At 54.5% G+C, this 24,977-nt stretch overlaps 1 protein-coding gene and 1 pseudogene across 14 annotated transcripts in view; one reads left to right on the top strand and one right to left on the bottom strand.

The window, feature by feature from the left end:
- Positions 1-1,231: 1,231 nt before the first annotated feature.
- On the bottom strand, positions 1,232-4,787 carry LOC119873186 (annotated as a pseudogene).
- An 8,950-nt stretch (positions 4,788-13,737) lies between these two features.
- Positions 13,738-24,977, top strand: part of SRCIN1 (SRC kinase signaling inhibitor 1) — a 69,609-nt gene continuing 58,369 nt past the window's right edge. For 4 of the 14 annotated variants that reach the window (XM_038547492.1, XM_038547490.1, XM_038547491.1 and 1 more), the window contains exons 1-2: positions 16,124-16,330; positions 24,853-24,915. In XM_038547492.1, the coding sequence (XP_038403420.1) occupies positions 16,207-16,330; positions 24,853-24,915 (187 nt within the window). In that variant the 5' untranslated portion in view covers positions 16,124-16,206. Of the gene's footprint in view, positions 14,010-15,750; positions 15,828-16,121; positions 16,331-24,852; positions 24,916-24,977 lie in introns of those variants that run through there. The other 10 variants (XM_038547486.1, XM_038547488.1, XM_038547494.1 and 7 more) reach the window with 9 other exon arrangements.

Raw genomic sequence — 24,977 nt, forward strand, 5'->3', positions numbered from 1 at the left:
CTATTCAAATCTTTTGCCCATTTAAAAAATTAGGTGTGGGCAGCCGGGTGGCTCAGCGATCTAGCGCTGCCTTCGGCCCAGGGCATGATCCTGGAGACCTGGGATCAAGTCCCACATCGGGCTCCCTGCATGGAGACTGCTTCTCCCTCCACCTGTGTCTCTGCCTCTTCTCTCTCTCTGTCTCTCATAAATAAATAAATAAAAATAAAAAAAAATTAGGTGTTTGTTTTCTTACCGAGTTTTTTTTTTAAAGATTTATTTATTTATTCATGAGAGAAAGAGAGAGACAGAGACATAGGCAGAGAGAGGAGCAGGCTCTCCTCACCGGGAACCTGATGTGGGACTCAATCCCCGAGTAAAAATCACGCCCTGAGCCAAAGGCAGAGGCTCAACCGCTGAGCTAGCCAGGCTTCCTTCTTACTGAGTTTTGAGAATTCTTTATATATTCTAGGTAAAAGTCTTTTATGATGTATATGCTTTGCAAATACTCTCTCCTTGTCTGTAGTTTGTCTTTTTGTCCTTTTAACTGTATCTTTGAGATGGCATAAATCCTTAGTTCTGATGAAGTGCAATTTTTCAGTTTTTTTTCTCTTATGGTGTTCTTATCTAAGAAATCTTTACCTAACCCAAGATCACAAAGATTTTCTCCTATGTTTCTTCTAGAAATTTTATACTTTAAAGCTTATGTTTAGGTCTAGGATCCACTTTGTGTTTTTTGTATACAGTGTGAATTATTTTATTTTGAACAAAGAAAGTCATTTGCTTCAGGATATTTATTGTAAAGACTATCCTTTTCCCACTAGACTGCCTTTGCATCTTTGTTGAAAGTCAATTGGCATATATGTGTGAATCTATTAGTAGACTTTCTATTCTCTTCTTTTGGTCTATTTGTCTATCTTGATGCCAACAGGATACTTACAACCTTGATTACTGTAGCTTTCTAAGAATCTTGAAATGAGGTAGTATAAGTTCTTCAACTTGTTTTTTCTTTCTTCCACAAATGAAGCAACTTATTAACCCAGGATTTATTCTAATGCTTCTTTAAAAAAATGATTTTATTTGCTTATTTGATGGAGAAAATAGGAGTGGTAGGGGAGCAACAGAGGGGAGAGAGAAGCAGATTCCTCACTGAGCAGGGAGCTGGTGATGGGGCTCAATCCCAGGACCATGAGATCACCACCTGAGCTGAAGGCAGAGGCTTAACGGACTGAGCCACCCAGGTGCCCCTGTTCTAATGCTTCTTGTTGGCATCTGTCATCTGTCCAGATCTCTTTCCCTGAGGTGTCAGTTTGTGGCTTCCGTCTTGGTCCTTGTCTACAATTTTCAGCCCTTCCAGGGTTTGGAGGACCTTGTGGGCTACATTCTTGGAGCCGTAGCTGGGCATGACTCTACTTCTCTGATGTCCACCACAGACCTTGGTCATGGGGCCAGCAGTGGTGCAGCCTGAGAGATACAGGCACTGCTCTAGGAGGTGGCTCATCTGTAGAACCAGTTCTCATCATAGAGAACAAGTTCTTTTTGCTTGAGCAGCTTGACAGTGTACACCCATTTAGAAAACTTCAGCTTCCCAAACTTTTTGAGGAAGGTTGCCTGAGCTCGGATGAACTCCTGCTGGTTCACGTCTTTTGCAGTAACTCCAGCCACCTGTGGCCTTGGTGCTGCCAGCCAGGGGAGAGGGCCTTTCAACTCCTTGAACTTCTTTTTCTTTTTTAAAATTTAATTAATTAATTAATTTAAAGATTTTATTTATTCATTCATGAGAGACACAGAAAGAGGGAGGCAGAGACATAGGCAGAGGGAGAAGCAGGCTCCATGCAGGAAGCCTGATGTGGCACTCTATCCCAGGACTTCAGGATCACGCCCTGAGCCAGGGGCAGGCACTCAACCACTGAGCCACCCAGACATCCCTTCTCTGTCATTTTAAAGGGGTTTTTGTGGTTGGATTGGTAAACATGTGTGCTAAGATAGCCTTCTTCTTTTATTTTTTTTAAGATTTTATTTATTTATTTGAGAAAGAGCAGAGGGAGAGAAAGCATGAGTTGGGGGGAGGAGCAGAAAGAGAGGGAGTAAGTAGGCTCTCCATTGGGCAGGTGGCTCTGGTTGGACGCTCCATGTGGAATCTCCATCCAAGGACCTTGAGATCATGACCTGAGCCAAGACTAAATAAAATAATGTCCTGGGGATCCCTGGGTAGCTCAGTGGTTTAGCGCCTGCCTTTAGCCCAGGGCACGATCCTGGAGAACCGGGATCAAGTCCCACAGCAGGCTCCCTGCATGGAGCCTGCTTCTCCCTCTGCCTATGTCTCTGCCTCTCTCTCTCTCTCTCTCTCTCTCTCTGTGTGTGTGTGTGTCTCATGAATAAATAAATCAAATCTTAAAAAAAAATAATGTCCTGTTTAAGAATGGCTCCAGCTGTGATTATTTTCTATTCATAGAGTTAGAACCTGGTTTTCCTTAGCCTCTGTGAGGAACTCCCTGATTGTGACCAGAAGCCCACCCACCCCTTACAAGCAAATGTGTCCATCTTCTTGAAAGTGAGGAGCTGGGGCTCTACTTCTCTGGGCTGTATCAAGGCCTCCAAAGCATTCCCTGAACCTCAGGCTCTTAGGACCCCCGCGATTCCTGCATCAGATTCAGGGCTGTACTGGGGACAGGAGGCTGGGCAGCATTCAGTCTGCAACAGAACAAGGAGTACAGGCTGTAGGTCCTGGGAAGATGGGGATCAGGAAGCAAAGTGTGTGCACCATAGGATGACAACTTTAAGTAAACTATAATGTCTTTGTTGAGTGCTTAGCAAATGCCGCGTATCACCCTTAGCATTTCCCACAATTGACATTTAATGCACTAATCCTATGTGGTAGATATTATTTTTTTTTCTCTGTTTTGCAGACAGAAAAATGAAGGTATTAGCCTATCGCCGGCCACCAGGGGCAGGGGAGAAAGGTGCTTCACTGGTGTCATGGCAGTTGGAGCAGGGCGGCTCACCTGGAAGGCTGCCAGTAACTTAACACATGATGGGCTACTCTGTGGGGAGCTCCCTTCTCTGCTCTTCCTGGTTTCTAGATCCAGAAGCAGAGAACACCAGTGACTTGCCCAACTCCTACAACCAGTAGGTAGGACTTCAGTGGGTGCAGACTATGGGGCACTTTTTCCGTGGCTATAGCACATTCTCTTCCTAACCCTCATCTAAATATCCACTTCAGGGCAGCCCGGGTGGCTCAGTGGTTTAGTGCCGTCTTCAGCCCAGGGCATGATCCTGGAGACCCGGGATCGAGTCCTGCGTCAGGCTCCCTGCATGGAGCCTGCTTCTCCCTTTGCCTGTGTCTCTGCCCTCTCTCTCTCTGTCACTCATGAATAAATAAATAAAATCTTAAAAAAAAAATCCACTTCAGGAGAGCAAGTGCTGGTTTCTCTTATCTGTTGCCTCCCAGAGGCTAAAAGAGGGTCCTGTTCCTAGTAGGTGCTCGGCAAATATTTGTCAAATGTTGGATGAGTGCTGGGTCCTGTGCCAAGTGGCCTCTGTGCATTCTCTCAAGAATCCCTTTGGAGGGATCCCTTTTGCAGATGAGGAAACTGGAGAACAGAGAAGCTAAGTGTTCAGGGAGGAATAAGGCAGAGTGATTAGGTGGGAGAAGGTATCTGGATCTGAATCCCACCTCTGTCACTAATTAGCTTTGTGTCCTTGGCAAGTCACTTAACTTCTCTGAGGCTCCGTTTGCTCACTGGAGCAAATGGTTCATTGGCTCTCTCACAGGGTTGCTGTGGGGCCCTGGAAGCCTGGTCTAGGGTGGAGGCTGAGAGGGAGGTCAGGGGTTGAGGCCTGAGTCATTTCTTTGGTGGGGGGGATCCTTGTCTCTTATCTGGGAGGTGGTGAGAGATGAAGGGGATGGGCTTTGGGGACAGACAAATCTGATTCTCATCCCAATTATCAGCTCTGGGACCTTGGGAAGGGACTTATATGTCCCTTTGCTTCTTTACTCCCAAAACCCACACTTCAGTTTCCACACTGATAAAAAGGCACAAAGCGTACCTACCTCTTGGGCTTGTTGTAAAGGTTAAGTGAGGCAATGTTGCAAAGTGACCATTAATAGGTGTTTAGTAAACCCAGTGTCCAGGTGTCTCCTCTTCCAGCCTTTCCAGGAGAATCACTTGTTATGCAATCCCCATCCCGACCCTGGCCCCTTTACACTGGCAGCTAACTTCTTCAAGGAATTTGTGTCTCATGTTGGTCTCCCTTCCCCACTAGCCGGACCCCTGCCAGCAAATTGGAGAACGACTTGGTCAGGGTGGCTGGTGGCTCAAAGTGAACTTTCACTCATTGCCTGCACCTCTGCCTCTCCCACCGTAGCTCTTCCCTGCCCACAGTTACATGTTCTTTCTGAATCACATAACTCAAGAGCCTCCATGGGCACCTGCAGGTGCATCTGAAGCTCCTTAGCTGGACATTCACCATGACAGCTCCTTCTCCAATGCTAGCCCACCCCTGCCCGGTCTCTCTTGCTGTGCTTTCCTGACCAGCCCTCTACTCGCCCAGCCACAGTGGCCGCAGCACAACCCAAGCACATGCTGGGCCAGGAACACCCTCTGAATCTTCATCCAACCAAGTTTTGTTCCCCTTTCAAGGCCCAACTCCAATATCAGTCACCTCTCCCCTAAAGCTTTCCCAGACCCCTTTCCCTGCAGGACTAATTGCTCCCTCCCCAGTGCTCTGCCCCCAGGCTCACCAGGCACACCTACTCGAAGGGCAACGCCTTGCGCCCCGCAATAGTTGCTACAGATCATAACCATTCTGCTACTGCTCCTCTGGGCAGAGGGCAGATAGGGTCGGTCTTTTGTCCCATCCTGTCCAGGCTGACGTCCAGGCTGACGGCCACATGCTCAGTGCCCATCAGGGTCCCCTGTGCTCGTTCACAGCCCCCATCTGGGCTCCGAGCCCCAGAGGTAGCAGGTGTACCCCTCATCCGGCACGGAGGTTCTGGCTCCACCCTACTTGGCTGTGTGGAAAGCTATAGTACAGATGGGGATGTCGAAAATATCTGTGACATATTCCAAACTGGCCTACTTTCCTATCACGAGAGAGTCTGGGACTGAGACGGGCGAGGACACGTGAGATGGGAGTTTGGGACCTGTTCCCACCTCTGTCTTCCTCTCTCCGCTTAGTTGTTAGACAGGAGAGGGATTTGCAGCCTCACCCAGCAGTCCCCACCCTGCTCTGCGGCTGCGTGGTTGGGGTGTTGGTGCGGAGGGTGGCATGGAGGAGTGGGGGTGCAAAGGGCCTGGGGAAGCTGGTGGAGGAACCAGGACCTATCCTGGGGAAGCTTACAGGCTCTGGAAGGCAGTGGAGGCCACGTCATTGGACTTGGGGGGGCGGGGGTTCAAGTTCTGGTTCACCTGTGAAGCCTTGGGCGAGTGTCTTAACCTCTCTGGGCTTTGGTTTTCCCATCAGTGAAATGGGCTCTACATAACGGTTGCTTGCCCTCCTCGGTGGCTTGATGACGGGATTGCTGTGAAGACCGTAAAAACTCTGGACCATGTTTACTAATCCAGTTCCCGGGCTGTTCATCTTGGCGAGGCCATGCCCTTGCTTGGCAGCTTAAGTGGTCACCTGCTCTAGCCCTCTGCCTCCCGGCGGGCCTGGCCAGGCCACCACCCTTAATCCTGGTTTAATGCTCTCTGAGTGAGGAGTCACCCGCAGTCCTTGAGGCTGTCAGGCCCTCATCACCCCTCCTGTGCTTGCAGGAAGTTCACCCTGGGAGCTAATCTCAAGTCTCTCTTGCTGACAGGGATCCCTTCAGTGTTTTGACTTGTCTCCTCCTTCACATGAAAAGTGGTCATTATCTTAGTTTCTCCCTTTTCAGACTAATCACCTCATCCTTCCCTCTGTTTCTCAAGGTGGGCAGGATCCTTGGGATACTTCCTAACTCTGATGAAGCTGGATTTCTTTCTGCTTTCAGTTCCCTTGCCCAGTTTGGGATTCCATGGGTGTGTGTATGAGGCAGGGGAGGGAGAGAGTGTCTGCCTCAGTTTCCCTAGCTGGCACACAACTAGAGAAAGAAGTGTCCAAACTGGGAAAGATTGGTTGCTATGGATCTGTGAATCAGGGCAAGAACAGGAATAAGAGTTCATACCTAAAACACTTATTATGCACATACCCTTATCCAGCTATTCCACTTCTGGGAATTTATTCTACAGATCTGCTTGCATTGTGTGAACTAAAGTAATTACCAGGATACCTCTTGCATGGGACATGGCCTAAATATTTATCAACAGGGCATTTTTATTTTATTTTATTTTAAGATTTTATTTATTTATTCATGAGAGACACACAGAGAGAGACAGAGACAGAGAGAGACAGAGACAGAGACAGAGACAGAGATAGAGACAGAAGCAGGCTCCATGCAGGAAGCCCGATGTGGGACTCAATCCCAAGACTGCAGGATCACACCCCGAGCTGAAGGCAGACGCTCAATCGCTGAGCCACCCAGGCACCCCACCTTTATTTTATCTTTTAAAATACTTTATTTTTAAATCATCTCTAAACCCAATGTGGGGCTCGCACTTACAACCCTGAGAACAAGCGTGCATGCTCCACCAACTGAGCCAGCTAGGTGCCGCCCCAACAGAGTACCTTTATATGCGCTGATGCAGAACAACGTCCAGTTTATAATTGTTGAGTGTGCACCCTATGCTGCCTTTTGGGTAAAAGAACACAAAGGAAATGCTTTTGAGCACCTTGGGCGAGCCCCGAAAGGCCAGAGAAACTGGGAATGGTGTTTGCTTCTGGCGCTGGACCCTGGTGGCTGTGGTGGAGGCAGTGGTGGGGAAACTGACTTTCAACTGTACTTCCCTTTCTGCCTTTTGAATTTTACTTTTGAGTTTCGTATCACTTGCAAGAAGGATTTCCTATTCAAAAAATAAGTCAATTTAACTTTTTTCCAGTCCTAGAAATCTTGGATGTCACTGATTTTTGGCCCCCGTCATCTCCCAGTGGTTATTGCTGCAGTCTGACCCCCAGAGTAGGAGGGTGAAGCCAGGGGTGGGGCAGGGAGTGGTATAGAGGCCTGGGTCCTATCCGTTTTTTTTTTTTTTTTTTTTTAAGATTATATGTATTTATTCATGAAAGATACACAGAAAGAGGCAGAGACACAGGCAGAGGGAGAAGCAGGCTGGGGAGCCTGATGCAGGACTCGATCCCAGGACCCTGGGATCAGGACCTGAGCCAAAGGCAGACGCTCAACCACTGAGCCACCCAGGTGCCCCAGCCTGGGCCCTATCTTGGGAAGGACCTTGAGGCTCTGAAGGCCCAGCCTTCAAGTGGCCACAGGAGAGCAGCCCCAGGAGAGACCCAAGAGAATCAGGACAGTGGAATTCCCAGAATCCACACAGTATGGATACTCTGGGAGGTGGAGGAGACAGAGGGGACCAAGAGGACCAAAGCTCTGCCCTATGACAAGGAGACAGACGGCCACAAAGAAAGCTAAGTGGGTGTCACGAAAGCCCAGGGGAGAGGGAACTGCAGCTAGAATGTGTTTGCAAGTGAGGAGAGCAGGGGTAGCGTTTGGGAAGGCTTTATATTGAGGAAATGGGAATTTGAGATGCTCCTGAAATTGGGAGTCCTGTGTCAACAGGTGCAGAATGAAAGAATGACCCTATGGTGGGGAACAGTATGAGCAAAGGCTGAAGCATGAAGGGAAGATACAGAGCACACATGCACACAAGCAAGCACATGTGCGTATGTGCATGTGTATGCTGCATAGTATAGCAGAAAGTGGCCAGAGATAAGGCTGGAAAGATTTAGGGGACAGATCTTGGAGGGCCTCGAATGCCAGCCTAAGAAATTATTGACATTCTCAGGGATGAGAATGAGTGGAGGTGAATGGATCCACAGGGCAGTGCTTCTTAAACTCTCTGGGGTGAGAGACTTTTTTGTTGTTGTTGTTTTAAGATTTTATTTATTTATTTGAGAGATAGAGTGAGAAAGAGAGAGCATGAGTGGGGGGTGCAGAGAGAGAGGGAGAAGCAGGCTCCCTGCTGAGCACGGAGCAGGGAGCCCGATGTAGGGCTCAATCCCAGGACCCTGGGAATCATGACCTGAGCCCAACACAGACGCTTAACCGACTGAGCCAACCAGGCACCCCTGGGGTGAAAGACATTTTTAGTGTTGTTAAATTTCCACTTGACTATGAACCCACATTTTAAAAAATAGAGTAAAAATGATCATGTGCCTGGACGTTGTGGCAATGTCAAATCCCTGTAAAGTGGCTTAACGCTTGCTCTCTATTTCTGTACTTATCTTGCGAACCAGTGGCCACACTGGTCTGTGGACCACGCTTTGAGTAGCCCTGCCCCAAGGGTCCTTGGAGGGGCTGCAGAGGTTGCGGAGGGCCGCAGATTTTTTTGTGGTGGGTGTGTATGTTCCTTTATCTAGGGAGAAGGTGCAGAACTTTTGTTAGGACCTCAAAGGATGAAGAGTCCTCAAAGGACACAATCCATTGTGTAGGGAGTAGTCATGGAAGGTCTTTGAGTGGAAGGATCTAGTGGGGCTCTAGAGCAGTGGGAGCAGCAGATGTGCCTGATTCACTCTGGGACCCTGCCCTGCTTCACCTGCACCCAGAGCAGCCTGTCCATGGAGATAGGACTTGGGAAGAGTGAGGGGTTCTAGGGAGCAGGAGGCCCATTTAGAGGGTGATTAAAATCATCTGTGGGAAAGAAAACCAGAGGGCTTTTACAGCTATGTTTGGAGCAAGAAGATGAGGGAGAGGTGCGTCTGTCTCTGGGGTGGATGGCGCGACGTTAGCTGAAGACAGGAAGCTAGCTCCTCGGCATCAACCGAGGGATCCTGCATCTGCTGCCTGCTGGGGAAGCAAGAATCTGAAAGGGAGCCTCTCTTGGGGTGTGAGCCAGGCAGAAGAGGAGGCTTCAGGGATGCAGCATAGGTCCAGAAGACGGCATCCTGGGGTCCTGCAAGCATCTTCTGAGTCTTTCGAGCAGATGCCCAGGGCCCCAGGGCATCAGGATAGGCCGTCACTCATGTGAGCACAAGCTCCTCTTTCCAACACAGGTAGACCACAGATGGATCGATTTAATGAACTCCCTGGAAAACTCCTACTTTCATTACCACTTCTTTTTTTTTGAGGTGAAATGCATGTAACATAAAATTAAAGTGAACAACTCAGTAGCATTTAGTGCATTCACCATGTTGTGCAACCACCACCTCCACTGAGCTCTAAAACATTTCATCACCCCGGAAGGAAATCTCACACTCATGAAGTATTGCTCTCTATTTTGCCCTCCTCCTCTTCTTCCTCCTCCTCCTCGGCAGATCTCTATGGATTTACCTATTCTAAACATTTCACGTACCCAGAATCATACAATACATGACCTTCTGTGTCTGGCTTCTTTCACTTAGCTCATGGTCAAGGCTCATCTGTGTTGGAGTGAGTATTAGTACTTCACTCCTTCCTGGGGACAGATAATATTCCATTATATGCAGAGATCACAAATTGTTTATCCACCCATCCACTGAAGGACATTTAGGTTGTCAGGTCATGTGGTATTTCTGTGTTTAGCTTTTTGAGGAATTGCCAAACTGTTCTCCATAGTTGCTAAAGCCATCTTTCATTGCCACCAACAAAGTGTGAGAGGGTTCCACCCACTTTCACTATTAAACAGGTGATTGCTGTCACCTGGGAGGGCCAGGCAATGGTTCCCAGGTGCTAGCGTGGGTAAAATAGGTCAGGATGGTACCCGTTCCCATCCCCTACTGCCCACCATAGGCTGCTGAGGCTAGTGGGCAGGCCTGGGAGGCTGCTGGCTGGAGTGGGGGCATGGGAGAGTTGCCTTTCCCTCTTTTCACCAAGGCATGTAGTTCAGATGGTGAAAAATAAAGCCTCAAAGCCAAGCTGGGTGTGGTCCTGAAGGAGTTGGGTTTGTGGTCCACCTGGACCCTGTGGCTCGAAATACGTCCTCTAGGATAGATGCAGACTGTGTGCCTCCTCCTCCTCCCTGCTCTGGTCTCCTCGCCTCATCTTTCTTCTCTCTTCCCTTTGCCATTCCTGAGCTTCTGACCTCCCTCCCTCTCTCTATTCCACCTCCCCTCTCTGCTCACCCCCTCTTCTTTTTTATTCCTTCCTCTTTCCAGGAGACCCACTGACACCAGTGGCAGGGCACGTGGTGGCATGCAGCTGGGGATCCAGAGATCCAGTTCTGGTCATCTCTGTCCCTCAGCATCAAAGGTCAAGGTCTGGGGAGAAACAAGTCTCCAGGGGTGCTTATGTGGCAGAAATTGGCCTTGGTGGTGGTCTGAGGATAGGGGGTTTGAGAGGAGAAGTGCCATCGTCCATGGCACAAAGTTCTCCCAGACACTCCCCCTGTGCCAGGCCCTGTGGTGACTTGCCAGTCAAGCTGCATCATCAGGCAAATCCCTAAGCTGAGAAAACAAGAAACTAGTCCCCTCCACCCCCCACTGGTTCTCCAAATGGGGCCCAGAGCAGCAGCAGCATCCCTTGGATACTGTTAGAAATGCAACTTCCCAGGCCCTTCTTCAAACTTACTGAATCAGAAACTTCAGGAGTGGGCCCCAGTAACCCCTGTTTTGACAGGCCCTCCAGTGATTCTGATACTCACTTTAGTTTGAGAACCACTGTGCGACCCTGAGGGGGGAGCTCTAGTTAATGAGGGAGACTCAGCGCTCCCAGTCTGATGGCAGAGTTAGGACCCTTGCCCGCCATCTGACAGGGAAGACAGAGACCTGTGCTCAGAAAACTGCCAATCAGAGGGACATCTAGGCTTTTCTCTGGAAGTCCCTCAACCCTGGGGTCTCTCTCTGCTGAAGCACTGGGATGAATTTCTTTGGCAGGAGGTGGCTGCAGTCAGGACCCCAGAGAACCCCCCTCCCACCTCTCTCCCCATTCTTCAGAAAGTGGGTTTGATGTGCTAATGAGGGCATCAATTATGGAGCATCATTAGCATTCATTACAATAAGAAGCAGGAGAGGGGGGGACCAGAGGGAATGAGGGACGATCTTTTGAAACTTACAGCTATTCACTCGGCTCTAAGATGGGAGGGGGATGGGAGGCCCAAAATGCAAGAGGAGAGGGTTAGGGGTTCTTGGGTGCGAGCCGGTGGTCAGAAGGGTGCAGGACTGGGGCAGAGGGGAAGAAGACTCTCCTTCTCCTAGCCTCCCCCACCCATGCCAGCCTCTGCCCCAGATGCCAGGTCACTTACCCCGGTCACTGTATTTCCAGAACAGGGCCATATCACAGTTCCTCTGCCGCAGGCCACCCTTGATGGCATGTGGATGGTCCAAAGGGGATTCATGAAATGCGCTGGCTGGACAATAGCCTCACGGGCAGGGGGGCTTTTTCTAGGATCTGGTGTGTGTGTGTGTGTGTGTGTGTGTGTGTTCCACCACGGCAGAGTGAGCAGTTCAGCATATCCTGGCCATAATTTCCATGTCATCCTTTTTCCTGTGCCTTTCCCTAGAGGTTCACATGCTTCTCTCTGCCCCCCCACCCACCCCCCCACGCCACATCCCACCTCTGAGGCAGAATTCTCACCTCTAGTTTGCTCCATAACCTCCCTCCTGCAGGTTCCCAGGAACAGGCAAGGGGGCAGGGAGCAGTGTGTGAGAAGCTTGGTTAAACTCTGCCGTTGGATCCCTCAGACATGCCAGCTGCCCGGCCCAGACAGAGAGCAATAGCAGAGATGCGGGGGAGGAGGGCCAGAGGGAAGTGACCTGTTGAAGAATGAGAGCGGGGGTGGGGTGGCACCTGAGGCATCTCAGGTGGAGGCAGCTGGCACATTGGTTGTGCCTGGGCACCGTGCCAGCTTACGGGAGCAATTCTTGGCTCTGGACTGGAGAAATAATCTTTGTGTTGCTCTGCCCCTGATCAGTGGCAATGGCTTCCCAGCCTTTTCCCTACCCTAGGAGACCCTGCTTTGGAGATGTGATGGGGGCCAGGAACCTATCTTCCCTGGGCAGGTGGGCCACAGGATCTCGTGGGGTCTACACCATCTGTCCTTTGGCTCACTGTGGGATCTTGGGGTCTTTGTTTCTGTCCAGAAGCCGTATCTCTTCTCACCCCTCGATGGGACCCAGCTATCCTGGGTTGGGTGGGTGTGGATGAAGTAGTAGCTGAGAATAGGGGGTTAAATGAATTCATGGCTACGCAGATGATGAGAAATGTTAAGGATTTGTCTTTAAAAAGTGAGCTGCACAAATAAAAAATATTACCTGAATTTGATTTAAGCTCCTCACTGTGAAGGAGCCCTCCTAATGCAAGAAGTCACCTCAGGGTGGGCAAAGATGGAGGCATTGTCCTGCTGACACCTCTGGAACTGTCCCCAATGTCTGGGGGCTGATTCACAGAGCTTCTCCCCACCCCCCAGTCTCTGAACCAGTGGCTTCTTGGCATTTATCATAAGGGCAGAAAAATCTCCATGTGACTGGGCAAGCATCTTTCCTGTCATCATCCAGGGCTAATGCCCAGTTCCTTAACCTTGACTTAACCATTATGTCTTAACCCTCAGCCATGTTCTGGAGCCCAGCTCTCTTCTATCCACTGAGGCTGCTCCCCTGCCCCCTGCCCTCCAGCTGCTGGCAGTGCACAGGGTTTGGAGGTGGTGCTGGTGATAGAAAAGAGGCTGGGAGCTTTGGAGTCAGGCAGATGTGGGTTTGATTTTCAGCTTTGCTACTCTTATTTTTTTTTTTTTTTTTTTTTGCTACTCTTAGAGTGGACACGTGGCTATTCCTATCTGAGCCTCAACTCTTTTTTTTTTTTCTTCAAGATTTTATTTATTTATTTATGAGAGACACGGAGAGAGAGGCAGAGACATGAAAAGGGAGAAACAGGCTCCCTGCGGGGTGCCCAATGGGGGACTCGATCTCAGGACCCTGGGATCACGCCCTGAGCTGAAGGCAGATGCTCAACCACTGAACCACCCAGGCACCCCTGAGCCTCAACTCCTTATCTCTGAAATGGGGCCGAGGATGCCCTCTTCTTCAGGTTTGTTGAGAGAGTTACGTTAGAGAATATGAGTAAAGCCCTTGCTGAATCCCCTCTCCTTAAGTGGGCACAAAGTGGGGCAGGGAAGAGACGTTGTCTTATAAGGAACCTGACAGGGAGACAAAGGGCAGAGTTTGTGTGGTTGAGTCAGACTTCTGAATGGAGGAGCAAGAAGCTTGAGTCCTCAGCCTGTAGACTCTGGAAGGCATAGGAGGTTGTTTCCGAGCAGCTGGGGGGAAGCCACCCCTCCCCACACAGCCCCCTCCTCTACACAGGGCCTGCTGCCTCCCATGCCCATCCTGGGCAGACAGCCAGTCAGGGAGCTGGATGAATGCCCACTGTGTGCTCAGAGGCCAAAAGATGGGCACCGTCCAGTTGGCAGAGAGAGAGGCAGCTGGCCCAGGACAGGAGAAGTCAGGGTGCCGACTGCTGGGGTCGTGTGCCCAGACGGTGTGTCTGAGACATGGCTCTTGGCTGCCCTCCTGATCTATCCTGCTGGAGCTGGGAAGGGGCCCTCCTCCTCCTGGCCTGGCCCAACGGCCTAAATTACTGCAACTGGAGATTAATCTCTAGGGGCATCTGGGACTTGCCCCTACCCAAGCATAAGGCTGGCTCAGGGGCAGGCCTGGGGGCGGGCAGGAAAATGGGAGAGCCTCCATTAAGGTTGCAACCTAGTAGACCAGGAAGTGGGGAAACCGGTTTGTCATTAGGGCCACTTGGGGTGGGGTCTTCTCTCCTGCCTCTCCTGTCTGCCTGCCACTCCACCTCGTGTCCTAGAGTGAAGAGATGTACTGTCCCCCTTTCCTGCTCCATCTAAAGTGGCTTTGGGAATGCCAGGAGTAAACAAAAGTGGCAGAGGACTCGGTTCCCCTTCCCCTCCCCAAGAGAAGCTCGGGAGAGGAGGGACAGGACAGAGAACCAGAGGGAGAGAGGAAGCCAGCAACTGGGACAGGAGGAGGGGTCGGTCAGCGCCAGTCAGAGCTGAAGTCTGTGGAGCCAACAGGTAGGCGGGTGTGGGGACGGGGTCGGGGTGGGAAAAAAGCAGGGGTGGGGCAGAGCTGGCGCCGCGCAGGCTGCCTTGGACGTGGCCGCGGCAAAGCCAAGGGAGGTGTGAGAAGGGGCTGGAGCGCGCTCCTTCGGATCCTACTTGACAGACGAGGAGCTGCCTCCCCTCGCTCCCAGCGCGGGCCTCTGCAGTTCCAGCACACGCCTGCAGGAGGGGCCGCAACCGCAGCTGGGGGCAAGGGGACCGCCCAGCAGGGGGCGCCGGGGGACCGGATCCCTGCGGCGGAGCCGAGTCTCAGCAGAGGGGGCGGGGGCGTCCCGGCAGAGGCAGAGGCAGAGGAGGGTCCAGGTTCTCCCGACTAGGGCGGGCGACTGTGGCTTTCAGAGGTCACCTTGGCTGAAAAGTGCCCCCCCCCCCCAGTCCCTTCTCACGGTCCGGTTTCTCCCCGAATGCTTTCCCTTCCCCGGGCGCGCCAGGGCTTGGAGACCGAGAAGTCCTCCACTCTCGAGGTGCAACCCCCGCTCCGAGACCGGTCCCGGGCCTTAGGTGTTTGTCTCTGTGCTGGTGGTGCGAGCATTGCTTGGGGTGGGAGAAGCAGGTGGAATGGGGAGGGGAGCGTGAGCGCGCCCCGCACCCCCCGCCCGGCCGCGCGCCGCGGGATCCCGCCGTGCAGCTGGAGAGCGCGAGGCGCGGCGCCCCCCCCTCCGCTCCCCGCCACCCCGGGCGGCCCTTTGTACGTTCCGGCCACACGCGGGTGCCCGCGCCGCGCGCGCTCCCGCCCGCAGTGACACACCCGCGCCGGCCCGCGCGCGCGCCCACACACACACACACACACATACACACTCTCGCTCTCGCACACTCGGTGACACGCCCGCGCGCGCGCGCGCACCCACACGCCCGGCCGCCGGCGCCCTCCCAGCTGGTCCACCCCGGCGGGGCCCGCGCCCCCGGCCCGCCCGCCTGGCACCGCGCCCCGGGGCTGGGGCCGAGCGAGGAGCCCGCGAGGCGGCGAGAGGGCGAGCGCCAGGCAGGCCGGCCCGGGGCCCCCGCCCCCCGCGCCCCCGCCCGATGGGGAACGCTCCGTCCCAAGGCATGTCCCTGTCTCTCTCCTCCCTAATGTGCCTCCATGCTTAAGTGGAAGGTATTTCTGTTTTCTTTGTGTGTTTTCCCCTCGGCCGGGGGCGGGGGCGGCGGCCGGGCCGGGGAGGCGGCGGCCGGTGGGGCGAGGGATGCTCGGGGCTCAGGTGTTGGGGGGGTAGGGGACGGCGGCGTGCGGGCTTGGGAGAAGGACCCGGGCGACAGGAGTCCTGGGACCACAGGGGGTCAGGGATTGGCAAGGCTGGAGACCTAGCGGGGAGGGCCTCGTGATGCCCGGGGGAGGGGGCCCGAAGGGTGAAAATTTAAAGGGGTACGTGTGGAGGGAGGAGGGGTGGGGAGAAGAGGAAGGGAGATGGATGGTGAGGGGAGTGGGGGAGGGGAGTGGTCCATTCGTGGTGGAGGAAGAGAAGGATGCGGGGGGGGGGGCGGTGGCGGGGAGGCGAGGGGAGTGGAGAAGCAGGGGGGGGCCTCAAAGGCCTCTGTTTCCCTCAGGTCCCAGAATGGGGCGAACACACTTGGCCGGTGGTGGTAGGCGCTTTGCGCCAGCCCCCCAGGGAAGGAAGGGGGTGAGTGCATTCTGGGGTTGGCTGTGTTGCCGGGATACGAGTCTGTATTCCCCCTCCCCGCCCCCCTCACCTCGAGGCCCTAGCCCTGGAGACCTCAGAGCCTAGGCAGCAGTTGCAGAAACTGGGGACCAGCTCCCCGCTCAGCTGGCGGGTAGGGAGGGGCCATAAGAAGGAGGGGCTGGGGGAGGGGCTATTTGATCTTAAGCCCTCCCCCTGCGGAGGCCAGAGGGCAGGGGAGGGCGCCCCCAACTGGGGAGAGCATACAGGATGAGTGAGGAGGTAGGGACCGCCCGAGGCTGAGGGGCAGAGGGCGGGGCTGGGGAGGGGACGCGCCATAGCCCCCCCTCCCCTCCCACGCACCCCCCTGCTACGTCAGAAGCTCCGGGGCCAGCTCCGAGTCCTGTCGGTGGGGGCAGCAGGATGCTGGTGGAAGCAGAGGGGGCCGGCCGGGTGCCTCCGCAGCTCGGCTGGCAGGGCCCGGCGGGGCGTGTGCGGCGACCGGTGCTAGCCCCCCCGCCCCACCCCTCCTCATGCAGCCCTGGCAGTGCCTCCGGCGCTTTGCCCTGGCCTGGTGGGAGAGGACAGCCGAGGGCAGCGCCCGATCTCCTAGGGAGGAGGCTGGACCGAGGGACCCCGGGGGCCGAGGGGAGCCAGGTGAGCAGGACAAGGATTGTGCAAGGAGGAGATCCCGGACTGTTTTTCCCTCTCTCCAAATACTATGGAAGCAGGAGGTCCTGCAGCCCCCAACTTTAAAGGAAGTGCCCCCCCCCCCCCGCCCCCCCCCCCCGCGGTGGCGGTGGTGGAGGGCTCCTGGATGAAGCCTTCTCGGAGATGTCAGAGCTACTGTTATCTGGGGGGAAGGGGTAACAGATAAGGACTGGGAGTGGGGGACAGCTGACCAGACTTGGGACTTGTAGGTCTGAATGTTCCTTGGTGTGGGGTTTGAGCACTTTGTGGGGGGAGGGGGGAGGGCCGGGGTAGGATACCTTCTTCCCTGACCCTGGATATCTTTGGCTGGGTGACCTTGAGGCAACTGCTTTGCTGTCTAACTTCATGCCTCAGTTTCTCTCATTCGCTTTCCTAGCCTTCTGGCTGGTTTTAAAGAATTGATGATGCATTTGATGGAGACTGTCACTATGAAAATATGAAGCTCTGTCATTATTGGTGGCAGCTGTCGTGGTGGTTTCTCTGGCATGGCTGTGTGTGTATGTATGTGGGGGACAGTTTGAGTTTATGCATGAGGGCTTTTGCTGGTTCTCGTTGGTGTTGGGGCCACTGCGAGGAAGTGTCAGGGCCTGGCATCCACGCAGGAAGGAGGGCTCCAGGTGAGCTAAGAGTTGTTGGGGCAGAGACTTTTCTGGTGGCCTGGTGTAAAAGCAGGGCTTGGGGGTGAGGGCTCGGGGTGTAAGGGAAGGGGGCTGCAAGAATAAGATCCCCCCCTCCACCCAGACTGCCTGGCACCCAGGCACCATTGGCAGCGAGTGCAAAGGCTTTGCCCTGGCTTCTTGCCACCGTGCCTTGGGGACAAGAGGGTCTTTGTCCAGTGCCCCCCCCACCGCCGCCCTGTCCCTTCCGCCCTTACCATGATGGCTGATTCTCTATGATGACCCTCAGGGCTGGGATGGAGATGTGGATCTGGGGAGCTGGAAGAAGCAACTGTGGTCCTCAGGCAGTGCTGAATGGAGAAGGGGAACTCTCCTAGGGGAAGGATCCCTGGGAATAGAGCCATCAGGAGGCCTGCCCTCACCCCAGGCCTTCTACTTGCCTCCTTGTCTAATGGTGGGGGGTGGTGTCTGGGGTCTTTGTGGTCTGATTCCTGCTGAGCTCCAGGTTTCTTAAAGATGTACAGGGTACAGCTTTGGGTGCTGGGATGCAGAGCCTCAGACGCTCTCTCTTTCTCTCTCTCTCTCTGGCCAGGGACCCACCCTGGAAAAAAGGTTTAATTAGAACCATTGATTCCTTCTTTGGCTGCGGGCATCGATCTCAACGGTGTGGTCAGAGCTGGGGGGCAGGGGTGGCATGGCTATTGTCTGCCCAGTGCCAACCTTGGCTTTCTTTGGCAAAACCCAAGCTTAGGAGGGAGGAGGCTGGGCTCTTTGAAGTACCAGGTCTGCTTGAGCCCCACCCCCACTCCAGGTCAGGTCTTGGGGAAAGAAGAGAGCTTCTGTTGAGGATCTGGATGGAGGGAGGTCATGCTGATTGGTGGGCCTGGGGCTCTGGAATGGAGAGGAAGCTGTGGTTGGGTGGGGTCCTGTGAAGGGGAGTCAGGAGGCAGCAGAGGGGTGCCTGTGGGGCAGGCAGAGAGTTCAGGGGAAAGACCTAGGGCTTGCCATAAAAGCTTCTCTTTCGAGGAATCCCAAGCACTTATCTCCTCTAGCACTGGCAAGGAGATCCAATTTCTTCCTTTGCTTGTGTCCTCGAGGCCCAGAGAGGGACAGAGACTACCTCCGAGGCCCAGCAGGCCTGGGTGTGGCCTTGGAACCTGGCTGCCTGATGGAGGGTCCCCTGCCTAGGCACAGAGGGCTGAATGAAGGTGAGGCTCCTGGCAGCCTCGATTCTGGTCTCTGGGCTTGGGAGGTGGGGGACAGCTTGTGCCCCCCATGCCCCGACTGCCTGTCGTGGGTGGGCTGGTGCAGGTGCAGGCTTCAATGAGCCACTCAGATGCTCTTTGAAGAATCCCTTGTTGGCTTCCTAGGGCCCATTCGAGCAAAGATAATAAAAATCTGGCCGTCAGCGGGTTTGAGGGCTGCACTTGCTTCCCCTTCTTTCATTCCCAGCTCTGAAAAGCAGAGATGAAGGCTTTGGATTTGGCTGCTGCCCCAAGGGAGAGAGAGAGAGGCAGGCAGGCAGAGGAGGAGGGGCTGATTTCCTGGCAGCCCCCGGAAATGCTGGGGAGGTGGGCAGAGGGCAGGGGCTTGGGCCCCAACTCCTGCCAGACAGTCTTGAGGCCTCGATGGGGCTCCTATGCCTGATACCCAGGCTCTAGCTTTGTCCTTTGGTGCCAGCGGCCGGGAACCCCCCCTCTCTCTGCTTCGCTGCTCCCACCTGCCCCCCACCCCTGCCCCTCAGCTCCCCTACTTCTTCCCCCTGGCTTACCCTCTCTCAGCCTCTCAGTTTCTGCTCTGCACTTGATTCTCTCTCTCTCTTTCTCTCTCCTTCTCTCTCTCTCTCCACCTTGTCTCTTCTTTTCTCACAGTCTGCCCCCCTCCCATCTGCCTGTCTTCCTCCCCCCCAGCATTAGTCCCGCTTTCTAGGACTGTCTGGAAGGTTGAGAAGCCAAGTTGGGGGGTGGAGGGCAGCCGCAGCCACAGAAGAGACAGGTCTGGGTTGACTATTACGGTCTGTCAGGTACCATAGTCATCAGAGTCCCAGCGGAAGGGGGCTGCTGAGCACTTGGAGATGTGTGTGTGTAGCGAGGGCGCCATCCCCCTCCCCGCACCACAGCGGGCACCTTGCCCTGACATTGGGCTTCTGACACTCCACTTCTCCTGCCGCCTTCTGCTGCTTGGCTGCTGGAAACCAGCGCCTCTGGCCTCGGCCCCTCCACCCCTCTGACCCACAGACCCAGGCATCGCTGCCGCCTTCACATCCAGCAAACTGGTTCCAGGCTCAGAGGTGGAGAGGGAGGGGTCCGAGAAGCCTTGGGCCCTCTCCCTGCCCGTCTCCCCTGGTATCTTGGTAGGCCTTCCTCGAGCCCCATCCAGGCCCCATGCCCCCTTTGCCATCTTGTCAACCTCCCATATAAAAGACAGGACCATTATGGAAAGAGCACTAGACTCTGAGTAAAGAGACCTCTTTCCAATTCTTCCTCAGCACCCAAATGTCCGAGTGACCTTGAGCAAGTCCCTGCCTGCTGCGGGCCTCTTTCCTCACCTGTGAAATGAGGGGGCGTGGGCTGGATCATCTCCAAGGTCTCTTCTGACATTCCGTGGATGTTGTGTCTCTCTTCTGGGTGATTTGCATATGCTTTGCATATATTAACGGTGCCTGCTTGAAGGGGGAAGGTGCCACCCACAAGGACCAGAGTCCCACCCACCATTCCGACTTCCCTTGCCCATTGGCCCATGCTTTCACTGCTAGCATCTCCTAGTGGGGGTGGAAGCCGAGGCCTGAATGTTTCCTGGGGAGATGGTCTGGCCCCTGGCTTCCAGACACGCCTGAGGCAGGCTGGGGGGTAGCGCCAATGGAGGGGATCCCTACCCTCATCACCCCTACTGCGAAAGGCCCAAACAGGGAAGCCAAGTACTGTGTGAATTTACTAAAGTTGCCTGTGGCTTCCATGGGATGTGTGAAACCCCATGGAAGCTGGCGTGGGGGTCTTCCTCCTCCATTCCCAGGGCTGGAGCACCCTCTTGATGCCAAGGAGCTTAATTAAGTGTAAGAGTCCCTCCTCTGGTGTCAGCTCCCCGCCACAGCCCAGGGCAGGTCACACTGTCTTGTAGCCCTGCCCGCTTCTGCTCAGGCCCCTGGGCTCTGGGTGTTTGTGGGTTGCAACTCGGACCTGAGAGCTGGTCACAGTGAGGACTAGCTCATTGCATCTCTGGGGCCTGTCTAGTTACCACACAGAAGGTGAAGCCCCATCCGTGCTCCCTACGAGGGTCACAGATATCATCAGCAAGAGGGAATCTGCTGCCCCTGGTTCTGTCCTCAGAACCCTATCTCCTGGGGACTACCCCCAGAGCCTCCTTGCCTGCCTCCTGGCCTGTGCTCTGTCTGGTATGGCCAGTGTCATGGATCCCAGCCCCCAGTCCTGCCTCTGTTGCTTTCACCCCTATAATGCCCATCACCTGGGGCAAAGCTGGGGTAAAGGTTGGCAGCCTGGAGTAGATAATTTGGGGCCACTGTGTAGTGGTGAGATTATCTGAAGACAGAAGCAAAGATGGCCTCCACTGCCAAGGAAGACTGGGCCAGAGGAAATGGAGCAAGAGGGATCAAGGTTAGATTTAGTCTTAGAGAATCCCCAGGGGGCAGATTCATTTTTGACCATGGGATTGCCTCGAAGATTAAATGTAATCATAGATGAAAATGTCCAGCACGTCACTTGATACATATTAAACACTCAATAAATGGTGTGGCGAAGAGAACAAATGTCTCTGAAACCAGAAGAGACCCTTCCCTAACCTTGAGACTTAGGATTTTGCAGGGGATGAGGAGTTGGAGGGACAGTTCCCAGAAGAGCTGTTTCTCCCACACTCAGGCTGCTGCTCCCCCAGCGCACTCCTCATACCTCACGCACGCACTCGGCTCAGGGCCCAGCCACCCGGGGACACCCTGCCCTCATCCGCTCTATTGCGGGCGGGCAGACAGAAGGCTTTGGGGGTGAGAAAGTATTCTTCTCCCCTTCCCCCATCTTTGCCCAGGACAGCTTGAAAGGAAACAGGCCCACGCTGCAGTAGGAGGAATAGAGGTTAGATGGGAAAGAAAACCTCCCAGCGTGTGAAGGGAGGGGGAACACTCCAAGGTAGGGAGCTCTGGCGTTGTCTTAGACCTCGTGATAGGTGTGTGTGAGCATGAGGAGGCTGGTGTTGTACCTAAGGGCAGGGGACTGGTTGGCATGACCTTCGAGATGACCTTTGGGCCATCCTGAGGAGCTTGATAGGTCCAGTTTAACCCCTTGTGGCTGTTGTGGTTGGCAGGGTACAGGGGTCCATGATGGAGAGGGGCCCAGCCCTGCTGGGGAGAAGTGGACTGGGTAGTCACTCTTTGATCCCCCAGCACAGAGAGGTGGAGTGCAGTGGAAAGAGCAAGCATTGGACTGGGATCAGGTTGCCTGCCTTCCCTACTGCTGTGTGACCTTGGGCAAGTTACTTGCCTGCTCTGGTCTTCATGTCCTTGATAGGAGAAGAGAGGGTGGCACCAGAGAACCTGTAAGGTCTCTTCCAGCTGTCTCAAGTTCTACCTTGTTCCCCTCCCCTGAGATAATACATGCCTCACCACAGAGAGGGTGGGAAGGATATTTCCAAGCTCCGGTTGAACCGGGAAAAATGGAGATTTGGCCCAAGAGAATATTGGCACATGCGTGCAAGGGCAGGCAGGCACGCATGCACGCACACACACACACCTTACAAACACAAACAGTCCCTTGTGCTCCAAAGGCACATTTTGCCCAAATCTACCCCCTCAGCCCAGAGGATGGATAAGCGGGTGGCTACAGGCTTCAGCTGTCTGAATCAGAGGAGGCTCACTGTTCTCCCTTCCCTGCAGAACTGGCTTTGCTACGTTCCATTCCAGTCAGGGGCTAGAATCCAGTCCGCATCTTCCTCCTCGGAGGCACTGCCCGCGGGTGGCTCCTCTTCCCCCACAACCTTTTTCTGGTTCCCGGTAGCCTCCACCACCTGGCCCAGTTGCCTGCATGTCCCGGCGTGGAGTTCTGTAAGACTGGGAGGGAACTGGGTTTTACCAGCCCGCCTTCCTCACCGCCGCCAACGTCCCCATCCCCGCACACCGGCTGCTTTTCCACCCCAGCCACAGAGCCTGCTGGAGACCCCAGACCCAGGGGTCCACAGGGAGGCCTCAAGACCCAGAGACCCCACCGAGAAGCCCAAACCCAGAGACCGCTATGGAGAGGCCTAGCTAGAGATATTTGTGCAGAGCAGAGGAGGTGGTTGTGGGAGGGTACCCTGCCGGCTGCCCACACCCCCAGGGCGAGTGATAATTGCAGACACAGCGGGCATCTGTGGCCTCACTCTAGGCCCCAGCATCTGCCTCATTGGGGAAGAATTAACGATTCCATCTCCTTGGGAAGGCATTCCACGGCTCACTGAAGCCCTTTCAGAGAAGGACTCGGTCCTTCTCCGCCCCCACCCGGTGGCTGGGCAGGCCTGCTGAGCCCCCTTTCTTGTCCCAACCTCTTTCCAAGTGAGAAAGTGAGGGCTGGTAGGATGACATAGATTGTCACATCGCTGGCCCTGACCTTTAAGGCTCTCCCTAGCCTGAGTGCTGGGGGATTTCTGGAAGTTAGAAGGAAAAGGGGGCTGTGAGTGGCTTCCTGATGCTCTTCCATGGAGGAGGTGAGAGAGCAGGAAAGGAGCCCCCCCCCCCACCAGGGGGCAGGATGGCACTTAAAGATGAAGCTCGGGAGGTCCTAGTCCAGCTCCTCCTGCACCCCACAGCTCATCCCCTCCCCTGCTCCCTGGTCCCTCCGCAGCCCAGAGTTAGAATCTTCTGCCTCCCACCCCTAGGATGAGGCAGAAGGAGACAGAAGCAAAGCCTTCTCTTCCACTTACTGTCCTTCAGAAATAACTTATCCTGGAGCTTGGGCTGGAAAGAGGGGAGACAGCCAAAGCCGGAGGAGGTGAGACGGGAGGCAGCTTGGCTCAGGAGTCAAGTGCTCGGGCTCGGGCTCTGGAGTCAGACGGATGTGTGTGCTTTGGGGCAAGTCACTTCGCCTCTGAAGCTCATTTTCCTATTCTGTAAACTGGGGCCCATAGCAGCGTTTTCCTTGCGGGGTGGGTGCCGGGAGTAAATGGGGGAATTTAGGTAGTGTTCCTAGCACACTAGGGACCTTCAAGAAATAGTAATTTCTTTGTCTTTGTCCTCCTCACTGTCCAAGGAATGACCGAACAGGGGACCGCTCTTCCTGGAGGAAGGGCATATGTGAGAATAACCTCTTTAGCTTTTAAATTTTATTTTTTATATAGGTATTGTGTTTGTATATATATTTTTAAGACTTTATTTATTTATTTGAGAAGAGAGAGAGAGAGATCGCAAGAGAGAACATGAGCAGTGGGCAGTGGGAGAGGGAGAAGCAGACTCCCCCCTGAGCAGGGAGCCAGATGGGATGGGCTTCGATGTGATGCGGGGCTCGATCCCAGGACCCTGGGATCATGACCTGAGCTGAAGGCAGATGCTTAATCGATGGAGCCACCCAGGTTCCCTCTTTAGTTTTTTTTTTTTTTAAACCCAGATGTTCACCTCAGTTTATCTGGGGCTGGGTCCCTGCAGCTGCCACTCAAGGCTGGTGGCGAGAAGGAAGGTAGACCTCCTGAGTCTTCACTCTCCTGGACTCTGTGCCCCTTTCCATCTGTCCCTTCCATGCCCTATCCCAAACCACACTGCCTTGTCCCGGAAACCCTCTGGGGCTAGATCGGTTAGGGAGCATTCTTGATTTCTTCCTTCAGTCAACGTCCCCACATCTGGGTACAACAGCTGCTTCTCCCTGGGATGCCTGCGTCTTGGGTAATCGGTGGGAAAATTGGAACCATGAGATTGGCAGGGGGCTCTGAGAACTCTTGCAGCCAGACGTGATGTGGGTATGGATGGGTCTGAGCCAGCCTAGTGAAGGCTGTGCTCGATAGGGTAGAGGCCACAGTGTCTCTGGGCAGCAAGGGTGTTAATGCTGCACGCCCCAAGATGAAAGGCAATGGATAGATACTGCAGCACGAGGGGAAAAGGGTAGAGGGAGAAGGACTTCCCTGCAGAGTGGACCAGAATGGACCGCAGAGAGGGGCCCTGCCTTGGCACTGGTGGGTGAGGAGGCAGGAGGCAGGTATAGAGCCTCAGGCAATTTGGGACAGGGGTGCCATTTTCCTACACAGCTCTTATCACAGCGAGAGTGTGTGAGTGCTTGTTGGGTGTTCCTCCGTTACAGGCAGGGGAGGTGGGGGGCTTCCTCAGGGTTAGGGGGTGAGTGGAGCAGATGGGGCTCTCATGCTGAGAGAGGGCTGTCAGGCCCCTCTGACTCTGAGCCCACCAGCCTTTCAATGTTGGGTGACCTTGGTTGGGGGACACAGATGGCCCCTCCAAGGTGCTATCATTTGGGATCTTATTTGGGCACTACAGTAAAAGGCCTGCCCCCATTTCTGGGAGGAGAAGCAGGCCTGCCTGCTGTCTGTCCTGGGGACCTCATTCTGGGGACTCCATGTTTTTTGTGTTGTCCTGCTGTCTGTCCTCCTGTCTGTCTCCCACCAGTGTCTCTTCCCCTTCAGCCCCTGCTCTTCCTCCAACACCCAGTCTCTATCCTACCTGCCCCCCAGCCCCCAGTATTCCCTGAAGGGATGGCTCCTAAGGTGCTGCCTTGCCCTGTCCTTAACCCTGCTCCAACCCTGTGGCCCAAGGCCCGTGCCCCAGCCCAGCCCACTCTGGGAGCCCCACCCTGGGCCCCTCGTTCTCTCCAGTTCCTCTTCTCTGACTGGGCATTCATTCACGACTTTCCTCCTTTCCTGTCCCTCACCCAGGGCTCCAGCGTGCAGCGGGAGGGAAGGCTCCAGGACTCTGTTCCCTCTGTTTAAAGTCTCCAGGTTGGTAAGCCAGGAGGGAGGCTTCCCCTCGCCATCCTGCCTCCCACTGCTTCTTAGCCAAA

This window comes from Canis lupus, chromosome 9 (assembly GCF_011100685.1).
Source record: "Canis lupus familiaris isolate Mischka breed German Shepherd chromosome 9, alternate assembly UU_Cfam_GSD_1.0, whole genome shotgun sequence".
In the NCBI taxonomy this organism is placed as follows: domain Eukaryota; kingdom Metazoa; phylum Chordata; class Mammalia; order Carnivora; family Canidae; genus Canis; species Canis lupus.